Below are 19,976 nucleotides of genomic sequence, written 5' to 3'. Positions count from 1 at the left end.
TGTGTGGATCACAACAAACTGTGGGAAATTCTTAAAGAGACAGCAATACCAGACCATCTTATCTCTTGAGAAACCTGTATATAGGTCAAGAAGCAACAGTTAGAACCAGTCATAGAAATTCACTGGTTCAACTGTGGGAAAGAAGTACGACAAAACTGTATCTTGTCATCCTGCTTAATTAAAGTACATGCAGAGTACATCATGGGAAATCTCAGGCTGGATGAATCACAGGCTGGAGTCAGAACTGCTGGGAGAAATATCAACAACCTCAGATATGCAGATGATACCACTCTACTGGCAAAAAGTGAAGAACTAAAAAGCCTCTTGATGAAAGTGAAAGAGAAGACCGAAAAGGCTGGCTTGAAGCTCAACATTCAAAAACTAAGATCATGACATCCAGTCCCCTCATTTCATGGCAAATAGAAGGGGAAAAAGTGGAAGCAATGACATATTTGCTTTTCTTGGGCTCCAAAGATGGTGACTGCAGCCATGAAATTAAAAGATGCTTGCTCCTTGGAAGGAAAACTATGACAAACCTAGACAGCATATTAAAAAGCAGAGACATGACTTTGCCAACAAACGTCCCATACAAAGTTATGGTTTTCCAGTAGTCATGTATGGATGTGAGAAATGGACCACAAAGAAGGCTGAGCACCAAAGAATTGAGAGTCTTTTGGACTTCAAGGACACCAAACCAGTCCATCCTAAAGGAAATCAGTCCTGAATATTAATTGGAAGGACTGATGCTGAAGCTGAAGCTCCAGTACTTTCGCTACCTGATAGAGGAGCTAACTCAATGGAAAAGACCCCGATGCTGGGAAAGATTTAAGGTGGGAGAAGGGGAGCAGAGGAGGAGATGGTTGGATGGCATCACTGACTATGATGAATTTGAATTTGAGCAAACTCCAGGAGATAGTGTAGCACAAACATGAATTTGAGCAAACTCCAGGAGATAACAGAGGACAGTGGACAGTGAGGAGAATGGAGGACAGCCTGGGGTACTGCAGTCCATGGGGTTGCAAAGAGTTGCACAGACTTAATTACTTAACAATGACAAAAATAGAAACACAAACTTACAAGGTTCAACTTCAACACTCAAAGAAATGAAATGAAAAAGAACAAGGAGATAGTTGTCTGAATTACTACTATTATTTAATAATAATACTTAACTAAGATCACAAATGTGAGGGAAAAACATATCATACATTGCTGATTGAGAAGAAATCTCATGCCACATTTTTGATGTACAATTTGGCATTGTACAAAGGTTCTTAAAACTTTCACTTCTTTTAATTCTATTTTAGGAACTTTTCCAAAAGAACATTAGGAGATAAACTTGACAATTTATATTTCAGCCTGTTCTCAGGGCATTATTTATAGCAGAAAAAAAATGTCCTCAAGTTCAGTGATAGGAAATGTGCTATAGTTAATTCTGAGATGTACTTAATATACATCTATTAAAATTCATGTTTCCATATAATATTTAAATATATATGAAGATATATATTTTAACAAGGTATTAAGTGAAAAAGCATGTATATGCATAGCCAAAAACCTTATAGATCACAAAGTTAACAATGTTGAGAGAATCTCTCAGTGGTAACATTCCTGGAAGCTTTATTATTTTTTTATACTTATTTTGAATTTATATTTTTTAGAATAAATGTGTATTACTTCTAAAAGTGTAAAAATTTGCCTGAAAATAAGTAAAACAAGTCAAAATAAAGACATCCACAAACTATCAGAGATAATTCCTCAATATTCAAAATTTGCCTTTTTTGGTAATGGTATTTTCTTTATGAAAATGTGTTTTGTTTATTTTTTCAATCCAGCCTGGCAGTCTTTCTCCTCCTCGGGATGATTTTCAGGCACTTGGAAATGTGGCTTTTATAGGATGGAAATGAATACTAACTGTGCGACTTACCCACTGTTTGGAAATTAAGGGCAACCATTTGGCAGCCTGCATTCCAGAAGAGTTGAGGCATATAGTTGGATGAATCCACGCGTGTTCCCTTTGGATATATCCTGCTAAGCTGCATTTTGTTATATCTGGACCATCATGTTAAGTAGTGAATACAATTACAAAAAGAATTAGCCAATAATATTAACTGAGAAGCTGCTTCCCATCTTTCTCTGAGGGGGAAATGAATTAAAAATGGAAGATCTCATTGGACTTGTGAGTGAAATATGTAAAAAGCTTTCTGAACAAACAGAATAAATGTGCTTTTATAATACAAATGGAGCATCATCTTTGCAGAGCCTTGTGGGTAAAAACTAATGAGGCAGCAAAAATGGTTGAGTCAACACAATTTTTTGGAGATTATTAAGGACTGGCTTAGTGATTAAGGACATAAAAGGAAATCCGAATGTAGCAAATCATGGGACAGGATGATATTGTGCTTGGCAGAAGCAGATAACATGAACTGTACAGCTATTTTTGAAATGCTCTCTGCTCATTTTCTTAACCTTCTCAGGGAATGCTCTTTGCCAAAACTATGGTACTCTTTATGATTGATAACAAGGTTAATATAGCACAGAAGATTTTGACTCATATTTTGAATCCTACCATCATCAGTTTTCCATCCTGAGAACCTTTTAGTTATTGAATGATGCTATGTCTTTAAAACATAATTAATTATTGCTATTATCAAGCTTTAAAGAACCCTCTTGCCAATGCAGGAAATGCAAGAAACACAGGTTAGACCCCTGGGTTAGGGAGATCCCCTGCAGTAGGAGATGCAACCTCCTCCAGTATTCTTGCCTGAAAAATCCCATGAACAGAGGAGCCTGACAGGCTACAGTCCATGGGATTGCAAAGAGTCAGACATAACTGAGCAACTGAGCACACACACACACAGACACACACACGCACACACACATGCACACACATTACCAAGTTTGGCAGAGGTCAGTGCAGGTTCTGGGTTTGACAGGGGACTTAGGCCAAAGAGGGTTTGAAATTTAACCTGAAACTTGTTAGCTGCATGATCCAGGACAAGTTATTTCCCTTTTCTGTGCCTCAGTTTCTTCATCTATAAAAGATATATGATTCTTACATCATAGGGCTGTTGTGAGGATTACATTAAGACCTAACAAAGGTCTACCATGTAGTTAGTACTTATTGATTACTAATGATTATGTCAATCATCACTTTGTTTATGGAGTTAACACCTGTTTCCTTCCCTATTGTTAATGAACTTTAAAGATGATTTCTTTTCTTTTATATAACTAGGACATTTAATATTAATTTTATGAAAAAATTCAAATGTGCGTGCCATTTTATTTCAATTCAGGAATAAAATAAAAAAATTGTCATCAGGAGTCTCAACAAATCCATTATTAGTAACATATATTTATTATATATATTATATGTTATTAGTAATATGTATTTAGAGTCTCATCATCATCCCAACTATTTTTCGATTGGACGTCTATTACATGTAAGCATGTGAGACACCAGAAAGGTGTCTCTATTATATATATAATATACATTTTATGCACATCATATTTTACGTATGTATAAAATGCACACACACATTTTACATATGTGATCCCTAACCCAAACAGCAAGCCACAAAGCTGGTATCATCATTTCTGTTTTACAGGTGAGAAAACTTGGAATTGCCAAGGGATTAAGAGCTTGATAGTGTGAAGGTAACCTTGAAATCTTCCTTTACTCCAAGGCCAGTTCTCTTCCACTGGCCAGACTATCCCTCTCACCATTGCATAAGAAACCTGAAACTATTTATCACTCCCAAGTGGCAGACTTTAGCCATTTCATGCACCTTTTCCTTATTAAAGACAAAAATTAAACCAATAGCACAAGACTTCATTAATGTCAATTCAGCACACATCCGTCAAATCAAGGATACTCTACAAATTCCACCGGAGACTTTGTAAGTTGCTCAAGACCTTTGGTTTCCACAAAGGAAGACATCTCGAAGCTTCTATTTCTTTCTGTGTTAACAAAAGCAAAAAAAGTGAGAAATAAAATTCAGTGTTATAAATAATAGCACATAAGAAGTAGACAAATGTCCCGTGAAACTGAGGGCAAAGACCCTCAAATAACTTTTATATTTAATTTTGTTTTAATTTTAATTTTCAGTCTTAGTTGTGTCTTCTAATATTTGCTACCTGGTTAGGTGTCGTGCAAGTCAGGGACATGGTGGCCTCAGTGTTGGAAGATGAATTTTAGACATGGAGAGTGTGGCCAGGTAAGCTAACCTGTCAAAGAGGACCTTTTGTTCTAAATCCATTCAGATTGGTTTCTTGAAGCCATCACTAAGAACTAACAATACAGACCACGTCCACATGTACATTCCTCCAGATGCTGACTACCTCTACTCGACTATACCCACAACTGTCATCACCTCGAACTTGTAGGTACCCTTTGGTTGGAAGAACTAATGTGACCTTAGAATTTTGTTATTTTAAAGCAGAAGGATCCTGAACATTTTCCAGTCGGATGGCCTCATTTTCAGATTACATGTTGGGGGCCACAGAGGTGAATGTCCTAGAAGGTATCAATATTCTTGGACACGGAGCAACATCTCGAAAGCGAAAGCCAAGCTTCCAATTAGAGTGAGAGAAACCAAAAGAAGTTATCTTAGTTTAGAAAGGCAAAGAGCCAAACAGCTTCTCTGACCTCTTTCCAACTAGAAATCACACTGCTACATATAAAGACATGTCACTCGGAGCTCAGTGATTTAAACTGAGTTACCGTCCGGCATTGTTCCCTCTTTGATGCCCATTTTCCATAATTAAAGCCTCATTTTTCTTCCTAGTTATTCCCACATTCCTCGTTTATCCACCTCTTCACCTTCTCCAATTTAATCAACTCTAAAGGAAACCCTTGTTTCTCTTATTTTGGTCCATCAAAATTCTACTTTCATATGACTGTTTTAAGCACAGCTGTTAATTAAAATTAAGTCACTTTAATAGGTTCTTTGTAAACTATGTGCAGTGTTCTTTTGAAAAAAGTGAGAAAATGGTGTAAAATACAAGGAGAAAGGACTTGTTTGCACATCTTTGGCTGGTGCTGTTGTTATCAGGTTCCTAAGGGCCTAAATGTACCAGCTCCTTCCCAGTTTGGCTACTTGTCTGGGAGCTTTTGAATCATGAATTAAACAAACATTTAACAGCCAAAGACAGTTATAGTAATATAAAAATAACTACTTTATAGGATGTTTCACAGCTTGTGGTAAGAAGACTAGTAATTATAACATCAAACAAACTGTTGAAATTTTTATGTCTAAACCTTATTGAAAGTCAGGCTTCCCTGGTGAGTCAGACAGTAAAGAATCTGCCTGCAACGCAAGAGACCCCAGTTCGATCCCTGGAGAAGGGAATGGCTAGCCACTTCACTATTCTTGCCCGGAAAACTCAATGAACAGAGGAGCCCGGTGGACTATAGTCCATGGGGTCGCAAAAAGAGTCAGACACAACTAAGCACTTTGATACAAGGGCTCCTTTCTCTTGCATCCAGTATGGATGGGCTGTCGGATGAAGTAAAACATCAAGTGATGTGAAGTTAGTTATATATTCCCCTAAGTGTATAAAACATGGGCTGAACAAATGAAATGTGGGTCAATTGATTTGGTTCCATTTCTATTTATCAGGATCAATCAAGTCTCTGCTTCCTTTTAAAGGATGGCTAAATAGTTTATTTCAACACTGTCATTTATATAACTGCACTGTGTGGTTACGAATGAAAAACAATGTAAAATCCTCAATTAACTGTACACTAGTCTAGTATCTCTTAGATAATCATGTATAGCCTGTAGGTCTACTAAGAATTTTGGGGAAATGTCATTGAATATGTTCTCATATGGTTATATAGATGCATACAATACATATAAATACACATTTACATATATCTGGGGCTTCCCAGGTGGCCCTAGTGGTAAAGAACCTGCCTGCCAAAGCAAGAGATTTAGACTCTGGTTGGATCCCTGTGTCAGAAAGATCCCCTGGAGAAGGGCATGGCAACCCACTCCAGTATTCTTGCCTGGAGAACCCCATGGACAAAAGAGCCTGGTGGGCTATAGTCCACAGAGTCTCAAAGAGCTGGACACAATGAAGCTACTTACCATGTACGTTTATTTAGATATATAAAAATCAGATAGTAAAGACACGCATATATTAAATACTTCATAGAATAGTTCTAATAAGGGTAATTTTTTTTGGTCTAATTTCTTGTGGGTATAATATACTGATTATATACTACACTAGGGGTTTTTCTCCAGGGAAAACTTACTTTTTGAAGTTTCAAATGACTCGAACTTGACTGGCTGGATATAGTTCACCAGATTAGACATCTCTTCTGTGGCCATGGCCTCGCTCCCTGCGGTCCCCTGGAAGCAGGAGTAAAAACAATGTTCCCAGAGTCAGCATCATGTTAGTGAGGGTTGTTTTCCCAGGGCAACGATCAAACGACCCATGAGGGCAGAAGAGGACCACTCCTTTTCTGAAAACAATTATTGCCAACAGAAAATGGATTAGAGGAGAAAGGAAAAGCAGCACCTTGCGTTACACGGTGAGCGGTGGGAGGAGGAAGGTCTCCGGGCGGCTCCCCGAGCACCAGTACCAGCAGCCTCAGTACCACTGGAAAGCTCGCGAGAGAGCAGCCTCCCAACCCTCCTGAACCAGGATCTATAATGTACTAGGGTGGCCCAAACGGACAGTAAAGTTGAAGAAGCCTCAAGCTGTGTCTCATCTGCCAAAGCAGGGAGTCTGCAGGTGATGTCTGAAGCTAATATATCAACAGGTGGGAGGGGGGATGGGGGGATAGGGATGGGGAATACATGTAACTCCATGGCTGATTCATGTCAATGTATGACAAAACCCACTACAATACTGTAAAGTAATTAGCCTCCAACTAATAAAAATAAATGAAAAAAAAAAAAAGAATTCATTGTACAATACATGCCGGGGGGTCACTGCCCATGCCCCGTAACTACTGAAGCCCGCTCACTCTGGAGCTCCTGGATTGCAACCAGAAAGTCTGTGCGCTGCCAGGAAAGATTCCTTCTCACACAACCAAGATTCTGCAGGTTCTGCAGATTGTGAGACCTGATACAGCCAAATAAATCAACAAAATAGTTAAAAAAGAAGTCATCAGACTATACGAAAATGAGTATGCAGGTGACCACTGGATGAATGGAAAACTGTTATTGAAAAAGGGTCGCCAGTGAAAGTGGGTTGGGGTGGACCAAGAAATACTGCTTTTCTTTAGAACCTTTCTGCTCGGCTCCCTTCCCAGCTCCTGGGCACCTATTAAGCAAGCAGCATAATGCATCTTCCTTGGTGGTTCAGTGGTAAAGAATCCGGCTGCAGTGTGGGAGAAGACAGGTTTGATCCCTGGGTTGGGAAGATCCCTTGGAGAAGGAAATGGCAACCCACTCCAGTATTCTTGCCTGGAAAATCTCATGGACAGAGGGACCTGGTGAACTACAGTCCATGGGGCCACAAAGAGTTGGGCGCGACTTAGCGACCACACAACAGGACAGGAGCTCAGGTTCTAGAGCCAGTCTGGGGCAAGTTACGTAACTGCTCTGTGCCTCAGTTTGCCCACCTATAAAATCAGGAAAAATTAGTCTCAGTAACATATAGAGTTCTTGTGATTATTAAGTGTGTTAATTTATGTGAAAGAGCTCAGAACAGTGCCTGGCATATTAAAGCCTCATGTTACTTTACCTAATATTAGCTATTATATAAATACCACTTTGATAAAGCTTTTAATAAAGAAGAAACCCCACACTGCAGTACTGATATGGGCAGACCTCTGTAGGCTGATTTAACATTTTCTCCCACTTCTAGAAGGCAGAATACAAGGGAGACAAGGTTTCTTCTGAAAACTTCTGTAGCAAGATTAAGATTAAATGCTAATCAGGAATATCCATTGTAAATGGTAATCCAATTAGTAAGATAGTTTTAAAATGATCAAAAGGTACTGAAAAAAAGTTTACACAATTGAAATAATTCTCGGGAAAAGCTACTTTGTAATAGTTTTTCTCCTGGGTATTAAGTTGAAATTTAGTGGGGGAAACATAATTAAGAATTTAGACTACATTAAAGGAAATAATTATAAGAGGAAGAGCATCATGTCAGAACAGCTTATTATTTGTTATTTATCTCTATTAATTAAATTATAAAGATACAACTACTGAGACATACTTTTCAATATACCTGAAAGCAGATTCAGTACAAATTTTTTGAACAGGACTCCTGGTAAAAGTTTTAAAATGTCAATTGATCTATCCTTAGTTTGCTTCTAGAGTCTGTTCAATTAATATTTCTGAGTTATTTGGGGAATCTTGAACTTCTAAATATTAAATATACCTAAATATTCAGTAGAAATCTCTAGTGGGTCCAAAATTATAAGAATAGGTAGTTCCATGAAGGTCCAGTGGTTAGACCCCAGGCTTCTACTGTTGGGGCTTGGATTCAATCCCTGGTCAGGAATTTAAGATCCTATAAGCCAGGCAGCCCAACAAAGGTCAAAACCATCAAAATCACCATGAGGAAATTAATGTCAAGTTTACATACATTTCTCCAAAACTCAAGTCTTCTCTGGACTTTGGACCATGACATCCATTTAACTGTCTCAAAAACTGAAGTGGGAAGACGGAGATAACAATTCAAGATCACAAGATCTTGAATTCACCCTCAAGATACTACATTTGATGAAAGACAGCCTCAGCAAAACTGTTGTTGAGAGAGAACTTTACTTAATACAATACTTGGTTTAGTGATCAATTTTTGCACTTTCAGTTTTAAACTATTTTTACCACTAGATGGCAGAAGGTGACCAGGAACGACATTCAGAGCAAGCGGACTGGAATGGCAAGTTGGTGGAAAGTCTCTGACCAGAAGTCAAGCCCTAGAAACCTACCTCATCCATCGAAGACTTTTTACAGTCATCATCATCGTCATCATCATCACTCTCTGTATCAGCTTCTCCTGTCAAATTTTAATAACAGATCATGAAGTAAACAAGAAATTACAGATTGGAAGCACATGTGACATGTATATTTACCAAATATTTCCTTGAAGTTGGCCTTTCACGAAAATTACCCTTTTGGATATTTAAATTTTATTAATGCTAGAGGGTTATACTGTGTTTGAATGTTTTTTCTAATTCTGATGTGTGAAATTTCCAAACTCTATAAAAGACGCTTGTCTTAGCATTTTTGTCTATGTTTTGCAAAGCATATGGCATCTTATTCAGTTAGCTCTCTCTGGTGCACCTATCCCATCTTGATGTATATACATCCTCTTTCAGGGTCTCTATGACCTAAACCAGATAAACGATCACTTTTCCATCTTTCCCTCTTCTTCTCAGCCCTAACTCTTCGTGTGATTCTTGGCCAGCGCTCAGTGACCTTGGCCAGAGAGGGCCTCACGGAAGCAGAAGTCGAGGACAAGAGCTGGGAGAGGAACGGGGGTTATAGCAGCAGTCTGATTCTCCAGAACTGTAAGGTACTGACTGTAGCCTGTGATTTGCCTGCAGGCTTATTTGATGGAGGCATTGCTGTCTAAGGGCATCCTAGGTGGCACTAGTGGTAAAGAACCTGCCTGCCAATGCAGGAGACGTGAGATGCAGGTTCCCTCGGTTGGGAAGATCCCTGGAGGAGCGCATGGTAACCCACTCCAGTATTCTTGCCTGGAGGATCCCGCGGTCAGAGGAGCCTGGCGGGCTACAGTCCATGGGGTCGCAAAGAGTCGGACACGACGGAAGCACCTTAGCAGGCACACAGGCATGAACTGTTGTCTAAACAGTGCATGTATCTTTACAAATGGCATATTCTATTTAAAAAGGCAGAATAAAATGGGTGAACTCTTAAAATAATTATGCATGGGGATCTCCCTCAATCAGATCTCATGCAGTTTCATATTTAGCCAATATGCTGTCATTTCAGTAGACTTTTTCTCTCCAAAGTTAAGGTGGATGTTTACACCCTTAATCATCATTACATTCTTAAAAAGTCATATTGGCATCAGCATTATGTTCTTCACAGCTCTGGGATTCAGTTAGACCCAGTGATATCAGTTATATAACAAGATTTTCAAGTAAAAAGTAATGAAAGCATACTTCTAAATTGTTTGATTTGACTTCCAGTGTCCAGACAGTGCAATAGCATAATAAACCCAGTAGATGGCAATCTTGGCTCGACAAGGAGGCAGCTTACATGGCCCAGTACCTCCCCTACCTGCTGTCTATAAATTAACTCCCCTGCTCGGGCTCTGTAAAGAATACTGCCACTACCTCCAAGAAGCTTATTAATGTTTTCATTTGGCTGACAACGAGAGCAGTGGGCAAAGTATTCATGAAATAATCTTTAGAGGAAAAAGTTGTCTGGGACCAACATGGTTTATTATTTACAGCTTGTTTGTTAAAGAAAGCCACATATAACTGTTTTATGAAGCTAATATTGTGTTAGTCAATAAGGGTGAATCAATTGCACTTTGAATAGAAAACATTGCTTATTCTATAGAGATACATTCTTTTAAGAGGTTGATGCAAAATTTCTTACAGTCAAATTTATTGTCTCAAGTTTTGGTAACTACTTTTTTTTCTTTAATTAAAGAGGAGGTTCTTTTTATTGAGTAATTTAAGCGTGCTTCATGGTACAGCACACCAGAATTTCAAATAATCATGCCATTCTCTGGTTTATGTGGGAAAGAAAGACTTTGTCATCCTTTACTCTATGAGCAAGGACCTGGTTTCTCCCTTAGTTCTTGAAGGGAATTTGAAGGAATCCTGTTGCGCAATTGTAATAATAATAAATTATCCTAGTTCTTTAAGACAAGTGTACAGGCAAAGGGCTGGATCTCTTGGGGGAAGATCTCGCCAGTAGGTGCTAAGAAAAGTAGATTAGCTTTGGTATAAGAAATATTTCAAGTTTTTCAAGTTACTTGAGTTCCCAATACTGAGCACATCTACAAGCCAAATGGCAAATTAGTAGTGGTCTTTATTCAGGGGCCCACTTACATACGTAAATGTCAAAAATTTCCATCACAATAAATAAAGATTGCACAACAGAGTATGGGGCTAGTTTAGGAAATTCACTGAATTACTAACAGATTGTGGCTCTTTCTCTGAATTAAGCAATAATGTTCATCGCCTGTAAAAATCGTCATTTGTGTTATGCATCCAGTTAATAAGAGGGAAGGAACTGATGAAGGCAGATGGTAAAACAACAGGCTCCCACACACAAGGGAAGACTTGGTTCACTTGGTTTACTCAAGGGATAGAATCGTGGGGGAAGCTGTTGGCCTGTTAGGGCCTTTCTTTCCAAAACTTCAAAAAGAACATTCTCACTGAGAATAGAAGTTATTTTTGAAAAAAGAATAAGAATTGTGTAGTTATGTTTTAAACACACTTTTAAAAACTACCAAAAAAATCTTTCTAGGAATTACATAATGTCTGTGGACAAGGATTTTAATGTAATAATAATTTACATTTACATAATAATATAATATATAATATAATGTATAAATTAAATAATAATTTAATGTACCAATAAAAGTAATTGGTAACTATGATGGAAAAATAGAAGAAAAGATAAATCGGGCTCTTGGTCAGTCTTTTTTTTTCCTGATTTACCTAGAGTTTATATTTTAATTTTTTTAAATTATTTTTAAATCTTTTAATTGACATATGATAGATATACAGAGAAGTATGCATACCATATATGTACAGAAATGGTACCCAGACCAGCAAACAAAATATAACCAGTGTTCAGAAACCTCCTTGGGTCCCTTCCCGTCACTTCTTCACCAGCAGTAACCCTCTCTTGACCTCTAAAAGTCCTGGTTGGTTCTGCCATTTTTGTACTTTATATGAATGGGATCAGACAGTGGATACTTACTTTTGCATTAGACCTCTTTTCCTCAATATTATGTTTCTAAATAAGAGTCATCTATGTTGTGTGCACTGTAGATTGCTACACATTATTCCATGAGGTGAATGCAATGTATTTATCTGTTGATGGGCTATTCTGAACAGTGCTGCTTTAGGCAGTTCTTGTCCATATTTCTTGGTGAACATCTACATGCACTTCTGTTGGCCATATACCTAGGAACAGAATTCTCAGAGGCACAGGAGCTTCAAATGCATCTGTTCAGTTTAGCTTCTGCAGATGCTGCCAAACACTTTTCCAAAGCCATTGTCTCAATGTTAGCTAAATTTTTACTGAAGAACTTTCTAGATTCAAGTTTAAAGTTTGTTTCACATATTCAGCCTCCAATCAGGAGATCTTCATAATGCCATCACTTCAGATCTTTTCAGACTGCCAAGATTCTGACTAGAACTGGAAAAGAACTTAGACTAAATGTCAAATAATTCAAAGGAAATGGGTGACTGTTTTTAATTCTTTTTTCATCAATCACAAAAGTCTATTTCAACTTAAATCTAATATGAAAATAAATGATACTAAACATCATCTAGTAGCTCTGGTAGATAATTCAAGTAATCTTACCATTTACATTTTAAAAGAGTTCTGGAAAATATGGATGAACTGAATGACTCAGAACTCTTCAACAATGAGAATGCATTTGGTGAGTATCTTGGGTCCAGATCTATAGTTAATGTCAAGGAATCACTGTCCTGAGAAGCTTAAAATCACCTGGCTCCTCCAGAAATTATTTGGCTTATATGGCGACCTCCCCAAAATGCCCATGTCCTGTGAACACCTCCTGTGTCCTGTGAATACATGGCATGGGGGACTTTGCAAATGAGATTAAGTTAAGGACGCTGAAGGGGGAGAGATTATTCCGGATTATCTGGATAGGCCCAAAGTAATGACATGAGTTCTTAAAAGCAGAGGACCTTTTCTAACTGTGGTCCTAGGGAGACAGGGTGACAGAAGAAGTGAGATGGGACCTTGCTGGCTTTGAACCCTGGAGGAAGGGGGCCATGAGCCAATGGATGTGGGTGGACTCTAGGAGCTGAAAGTGCAATGAATAAGATTCCCTCAAGCTCCAGAAAGCGAGGCAGCTCTGCTGATGGCTGGAGTTTAGCCTGGTGAGGTCACATGGGCCTCTGCCTCGCAGAACTGGGGACTCATATGTTGGTGCAGTTTTAAACCACCAGCTTTAAAACAAACAGAAAACCAACACAGTTTACGGTGCCCAGGTAGAAATGTCAAAAGTCCTCAGTTACTTCCAGAGCAGCTGTTCTTAAACCCACACAAAACAGAGGGATGAGAGTCTACCAGCCCCTCACCGGCTCCTGGGGACGAGGGCTCAAACACGCTGGAGGAGTCGCTGCACGTATTTGAAGCTTGTTCTGAGAGCTTCTTCTTGCCACTTCCTTCTGACGACTTGTGTGATTTCTTCTTATTTTTCACCAAAATTTTGTACATTAAATCCATAGGACTTGGAAGGGGAACTCCAGATTCCAACTAACAGAAAGAAAAACATATTCTTTAAAAACACTGACCTTTCCTTTCAGATTCTATCCCCAAACCCAAGGACTGCATTAGATACCACAAACTTCTAGATTGTTCTTTACTACCTTCAACACAGCTCATTAAAGTATCTTATGTAGGGGCTGGTTCATAGCTCTTCCTTTTTTTCACATGAAAGGTATATTTTAAATACTGTACCCTTTATTTTTCCACCAGGAATCTACATGAATACAGCCACAGACATGTATTGGGTGACTCGGCCCACTAACCTAAAGTTTCATGAGTTTTCTGATTAACCCTATGAATCCAACCATCTTGATTTAGAACAGATTGGAAGGCCTTGGCTTGGATAATCAAAGGATGGAAACCAGTTACAGTGCGACTCCTGCCAGGAAGATGGCAAAGCCAGGCAGGAGCTTCTGGGAAAGTCCTCAGAATCCACTTTTCAGATGATGCAGTTTAAAAGCAGCAAAGTCCCCATCCTGGCATGATACTGTTAATGGCACATCTTGGCCTCAGCAGAAGTGGACTGGGTGGCTTCAGATTTACCAACCGCCCTGAGACTCAAGCTGTTTGCAAGCCTTCTTTTAGTGTATTCAGCTTGTACATCTAATGGGAAAAACAATTTCCCACGAGAAGGTTATTATATATTATATCTGAGAGCAAGGGTTCAAGTCTCAAGACAGGTTATTTTTAGAAAGTCTACGAGCTCCTAGAAGCGGGTCCTCTATTCTTCACTTGCAACCAGTCTGGGGACGGGCATGAAAACAGGAGACACAGGTGGAGACTGGGGAAGGGGCTGAGGAGGGAAGAGGCTCTGAGACCATCTTTCTGCTGCTCCTTCCCGACGTAGGGATGCGACCACAGCAACAGGGCGGCCTGGATTCTGCTGCGCACATGCAGGAAAGAGAAGCGAGGCCCGCAGGGCAGGCTGGAAGGTCCCCGCACCGCCCGGCCCGGGTCTTGCAGAGGGGCGCGGTGAGGGTCCAGGAGGCGGTCAGGGCCCGTGCCCCCGGGCTCCCTCTGTGGGCGGAGGGTGTGGTGGGGGTTTTGCAGGCCCGGCTGGCTCTCGAGGGGCAGGGGGCGGAGGAGGGTGAGGGCAGAGGAGGAGTCAGACGGCGGTCTGCCCCGCTCAGGCGCTGCCCGCCAGCCTCCCCTGCCAGAGGGCTCCCGGTCAACTGCGTGACTCACATCAAGAGACAGACACACGGAAAAGGGAGCCCCCCTGACCCAGTCAAGGGAGGCGTGCGCTCCTGCGGGATGGGCTCGGAACGCTTACCGGGTACTTGTCCAGCGGCTCCATGAGGAGGGCGTCCCCGAAGATGAGTCTGCAGTACTCCGCCATCTTGGCCTGCTGCTTCGGCCTGAGGGGACAGAGGCGGAAGCGGGCGGGTGATGCAAAGAGGCGCCTCAGCATGACTGCACCGTACCGGCCACAGACGGACGGCATGCCTCCCCTTACCCGCTGGGACTGCTTTCATCTTTCTAAATCCTTGCCTGCAATTCCCACTTGTGTGGAGAGAGGAGGCTCTTCCACGGAGGACACAGGTGGAGGGGACAGCAGGTCACCTGCCTATCCCTGGATGCTTGAATGTCCCAGGGTTAGAGATTCGGTCCCTTTTGGTTAATTTCGCAATTCTAAATCAAACGCCGGATACTTGGGGGTAGAACTCATTCATGACTCTATATGAATTTTTGGATGAGATTTGTCTAACAGACAGAGCTGCACCACAAAGAAGTATTTACAAGGAGGTGAAGAACAGAGGAGAGGGAGGAATGTGGACAGAGAAAAAGAGAAGCTAAAAATGCAGAAGCGAAAAGGCTGACAGGCACTTGGGAAAGGGCCCTGAAGGAAAGACAAGTGAAGCATGCACCTTGGGGAAGGGTGTCTGCAGCCCTTTTGTGCACAAGAGGGGAGCAAAGGTGGTGTCAACCTGATGAGGTGCCAGGGGGAACACTGTCTGATGGGAAAAGGCTGGAACTGTTGACCTGAGTTTCAGGTTCTCAACCTCTAAGGATCTATAAAAAGCAGAGGAAAATAATTGTTCTTGGAAAGGGGTAGAGGATGATGAGGAGATGAAGTGAAGTAATAGATGCAAACAGCTTTGAAGTGGAAGATGATCTCAGTGCTGGAAGTCAGCCTCTGCCAGCTAGACCGGACGAATGAGAGCCTGCTCGTGTATAAACAGAGTTGATACGTGGGAACATCCATACGCTTTCAAAACTGCTTCCCTTGACCTTTTAAAAAGCCATTCTCATTCTGTAGGATGCTAAATATCATTATCAGTTCAGTTCAGTTCAGTTCAGTTGCTCAGTAGTTCCAACTCTTTGCGACCCCATGAATCGCAGCACGCCAGGCCTCCCTGTCCATCACCAACTCCTGAAGTCTACCCAAACCCATGCCCATCGAGTCAGTCATGCCATCCAGCCATCTCATCCTCTGTCGTCCCCTTCTCCTCCTGCCCCCAATCCTTCCCAGCATCAGGGTCTTTTCCAATGAGTCAACTCTTCGCATGAGGTGGCCAAAGTACTGGAGTTTCAGCTTCAGCATCAGTCCTTCCAATGAACACCCAGGACTGATCTCCTTTAGGATGGACTGGTTGGATCTCCTTGCAGTCCAAGGGACTCTCAAGAGTCTTCTCCAACACCACAGTTCAAAAGCATCAATTCTTCGGTGCTCAGCTTTCTTCAGAGTCTAACTCTCACATCCATACACGACCACTGGAAAAACCATAGCCTTGACCAGACGGAACTCTGTTGGCAAAGTAATGTCTCTGCTTTTTAATGTGCCATCTAGATTGGTCACAACTTTCCTTCCAAATACCATTGTAAAGCTATCCAATTCCATCAGGTTTTATGGACTGTGATTTTGATCTACAGGCTGTGGGACTTGATTTCCAATAGTCTCTATGTGCTGCATTGTTAGTACATTTTAGCAGAACTGGGGCTGTAGTAAGAATAAGTAAGTAATAAAACTTTACTATAGCTCAAATTAATTAACAAATGTGATTCTAATTTTCATTCCTTCTACCATGATTATTAAACCTGTATCATGGACTGTGCTTTTTCCTGGGAAGGGGGATGTTTTGGGGGTTCAAATCATATTGCAATGGGTCCATAGGGAAAGGCACTCTTCATATCCTCTTTCTAAAAAGCATATACTTGGGGGAGGTGTCAAATGAGTTCTCTGGGCTTCCCATACAAGCCCAAGTTCACTACCTTCTTGGACTGCAAGGGAAGGCAAAGCAGAGCTTCATAAAACTTGCAGAACTCTACACAACAACTCCCAAATTCTCATTACACCCGTTTTCACCAGTTGGGGATTATCCTGTGCCGCGACTCATGCAGCCTTTGGAATATCTTGCAGTTCTCCCAGCAGTGTCACCAGTGGAGGAAGCCCTGCCAACTGGAGCACTGACCCTAAAAACACTGGGGGTGGTTGTTAAAGGATAATGTGTTATAGTTGAGGGACAAGCAGAAAAGTGGCTGATTTGGCAGAGCATCCCTGGCCATTTACAGTTCAGACACCTTTGCCCAAAAGACAGCTGGTCCCAGGGCTCCACCAAGCCAGCAGGCTCTGCAGCTGTAGATGAGACAAGCCCATTGAGTCTGGGCCTACTTGTTCCATGCTGCCCACGGTTTCTACAGGCGAGTGGAGTGGGTTGCCATCCCCTCCTTCAGTGAACCACGGTTTGTTAGAACTTTTCACTATGACTCATCCGTTTTGGGTGGCCCTGTGCTGCATGGCTCCTAGCTTCATTGAGTTACACAAGCCCCTTCACCATGGCAAGGCTGTGGTCCATGAACAACAACAACAACATGAATAACAACAACAACTATACTTTCCAGGTCGCACAAAAGAAACTGTCCAACCCTTCCACTTCACTTTCATGGAATGATGCTATTAAATGGAGTTTTGCTGTTCCAACTGTGGTCCACAGATCAACAGCATCAACAGGGCTTGGAGCTGGGTAGAAAAACAGATTCAAGGCCTCCTGGGAAGACAGGCAAATTCCGAGTTGGAATCTCAGGTATTTTTTTTTTTTTGAATCTCAGGTATTGAGTCAGAAAGGGAGGAAAGAAAGGAGCAGGGCTCAGGGGTCTCAAGAGGCCCCCTCTGGAGGCTTCTCATATACACTCAAGTTGGAGAACCACTGTGATGGGTGAACTAACTCACCAGGTTCCTCAAGGATGTCACTTGCCTTGAGGGTTGGAACTTGAGAGCCCCAAGTTCTTTCGTTCAGAAGCCTGGATTGAAAAGGAAGGATTTATTCCCTAACACCCTGCTTTTGGGATTTCTAGTGAAGCTGTCTTCTCACTCCACTCTAGTGGAGCTGTATTCATCACTTCAGGGTGATGTTCCAGGTGTCCCTAAACAGGTGGCAGGAAGTCCTCTGTCATGCAGTCCCCAAATCAGACCCTGGGGAGGATTTTGCTAAACCAAAATCTTACTCGATTCCACTAAGGAGTCACCTGGGCTTTTAATGCTGCAGGTGCCAGAGCCCTATCCCCAAGTCCCTGATTCACTGAGCTGGCGGTGGAGCCTTGGAACTTGCATTTGTAACAAGCCTTCAGGTAGGAAACAGCTGGTCAATGAAACTCAGTGTTCAGAGCTTGCTCTAACACTTCACCAAATCACCTGGGGTCTTAAGAAAATGAAGATTCCGAGGCAAAGACGGGTGGGACCTGTGATTCTGCATCTCTAACAAACTCCCTGATCATGTAGATGCTGCTGGTCCATGGATCAACCACACTCTGGAGAGCAAGGATCTGTGTCTGACCTAAACTCTGAAACCTGCTTCACCATGAGCCAAGATGGGGAGAACAAGAGGCAGGTGTCCAGGGATAAAGGAAAATGTGTTTGAAGATCAAACACACATGCCCATCTGGCAGGGAACCTAACTGAAACAGAAAGCAAACTGAGCAGAAGTCAGAGGAGAACAAAGCAACTTTAATTGTGGGTTCTAATTGCAGAAACAAGACATTACATTTACCATGAGCGAGCAAAAAAAAAAAAAAAAATCCTAAAGCATTTAGAACATCAACACTGGCTATCATGGAGATAAAGTGAGAGGAAAATATTTACAAATACATTTTGAGTTTCAGGCTACACCAGCCCCATATGGACATTTTAAAACATTGGCAAGGTGATCAGTTTTCTGACCAAGGAGCAAGCCCACATCATCCAAGGTGAACTAAACCAACCTCCTTCTCTATATATGAAATATATATAAAGGATTTACAAATCCTTCTTATATATGAAGGATTTACAACTGCTGGCAATTAAGGACTTCATCCAAAATCTCACATTCTCTGTGGCTGAACCAGATGTAGCGGTTTCTTCACTTGAGTGTAGTGGAGAATTCTTTTAGTGAAAATGCTAGTTTACAAATTACAAATTAGGTGGCCCTTCAGTTAACTGGGCTTGTAAAAAAATATGATTCAAAGTCTCACTTATACAATTCAAATACAGGCGTGGAGGTAAAGCTCAGGAATTCTGCATTTTATGGGACTGTGATATAGCAGGTGGAAGAAAAGTTGTCAGATGCTCACAGCAGATTTCTCCTTGTTACTCATGGATAGGTAGTTTCAAGTATTAGGAAAAAATACAAAAAAAAAAAAAATCAGAGGTTTCCTTCTTTTTTCCAATGTGGGTTTGTTTTGAAGGCATGGCTCAAGTGGGCTGGGACTAGGGTTCTGATTCTGGCATTTTGTATACACAGCACAAAGGAGGAAAAAATGAACTGTTGCTAGAGATGGCATATAGGTTTCAGATGTTTTGGGTATGTGTGTCCCTGTGTTGAGTAAGATTCTGAGGGTGTATCTAGTTCAGTGGAGAAGAGTGCTATAACTGATGAATGGTATCCACCACTGGTTTGTTCAGCAATGAGGTGGGATGGCCCATGAGTCAAGCACAAGGTTTTACCAGCAAAGGGGAAGCTTGTCAATTTTCTTTGGGTGTGTGACAGCCCTTCAGGAAAGAACTGTAGCTGAATGATGTTGATATGTGTGTGAGGCTCAAGGACAATGGAAATAGGAAGCAAAAAACTTCCTCCCACAATAGAATTCAGCATCTTAGGATTTCACTCCCATTCCATCATCTCAGTGGTTTGGGATCAATATCATAGCATCCTAGGAAGGCTGTTTTCCTGATTTCTTTTGTTATTCATGAATTATTAATGAACTTTTCGTAGCTCAATTTCTCACTTTTTTTCAACCTGAAAGGGCTGTATTCGGGGACAATCTTTTTTTATTTTATGTCCAATGTAGGTTTAGTTTTCATACTCAGTTTGGCTCTCTGTATGATTGGGGTTGAAGTAAAAAAATATGCTGTGGTTAAGGGTCATGAGCCACAAAAATGTGACCACTTGCAGGCTGTTGCCTTGTGGGATGCTCTGCTTGTCTTTATCCATGTTTGGAATGCTCATGATCCTTTGGTTTAGGCTTGGGGGTGGTGTTGCTTAAACAGATGAGTTTTGAAGCCACATTAGCAAAATTTAAATCCCAACTCTAATATTTTAGCTGCATGGCCTTGGGCAAGGTACTCACCCTCTTTGGGATTCA

The 19,976-nt window shown here is 41.1% G+C and overlaps 1 protein-coding gene across 4 annotated transcripts in view; it reads right to left on the bottom strand.

The window, feature by feature from the left end:
- The window catches only part of PLCB1 (phospholipase C beta 1), an 830,993-nt gene that overhangs the window by 154,801 nt on the left and 656,216 nt on the right, over nucleotides 1-19,976 (bottom strand). For all 4 annotated transcript variants that reach the window (XM_065920849.1, XM_065920850.1, XM_065920853.1 and 1 more), the window contains exons 13-18: nucleotides 14,692-14,776; nucleotides 13,229-13,406; nucleotides 8,894-8,961; nucleotides 6,257-6,353; nucleotides 3,873-3,957; nucleotides 1,925-2,049 (exon numbers count right to left, since the gene is read on the bottom strand). In XM_065920849.1, the coding sequence (XP_065776921.1) occupies nucleotides 1,925-2,049; nucleotides 3,873-3,957; nucleotides 6,257-6,353; nucleotides 8,894-8,961; nucleotides 13,229-13,406; nucleotides 14,692-14,776 (638 nt within the window). The remainder of the gene's footprint in view (nucleotides 1-1,924; nucleotides 2,050-3,872; nucleotides 3,958-6,256; nucleotides 6,354-8,893; nucleotides 8,962-13,228; nucleotides 13,407-14,691; nucleotides 14,777-19,976) is intronic.

Source organism: Muntiacus reevesi, chromosome 2, assembly GCF_963930625.1.
Source record: "Muntiacus reevesi chromosome 2, mMunRee1.1, whole genome shotgun sequence".
NCBI lineage: Eukaryota > Metazoa > Chordata > Mammalia > Artiodactyla > Cervidae > Muntiacus > Muntiacus reevesi.
This window is presented reverse-complemented; position numbering and strand designations above follow the sequence as displayed.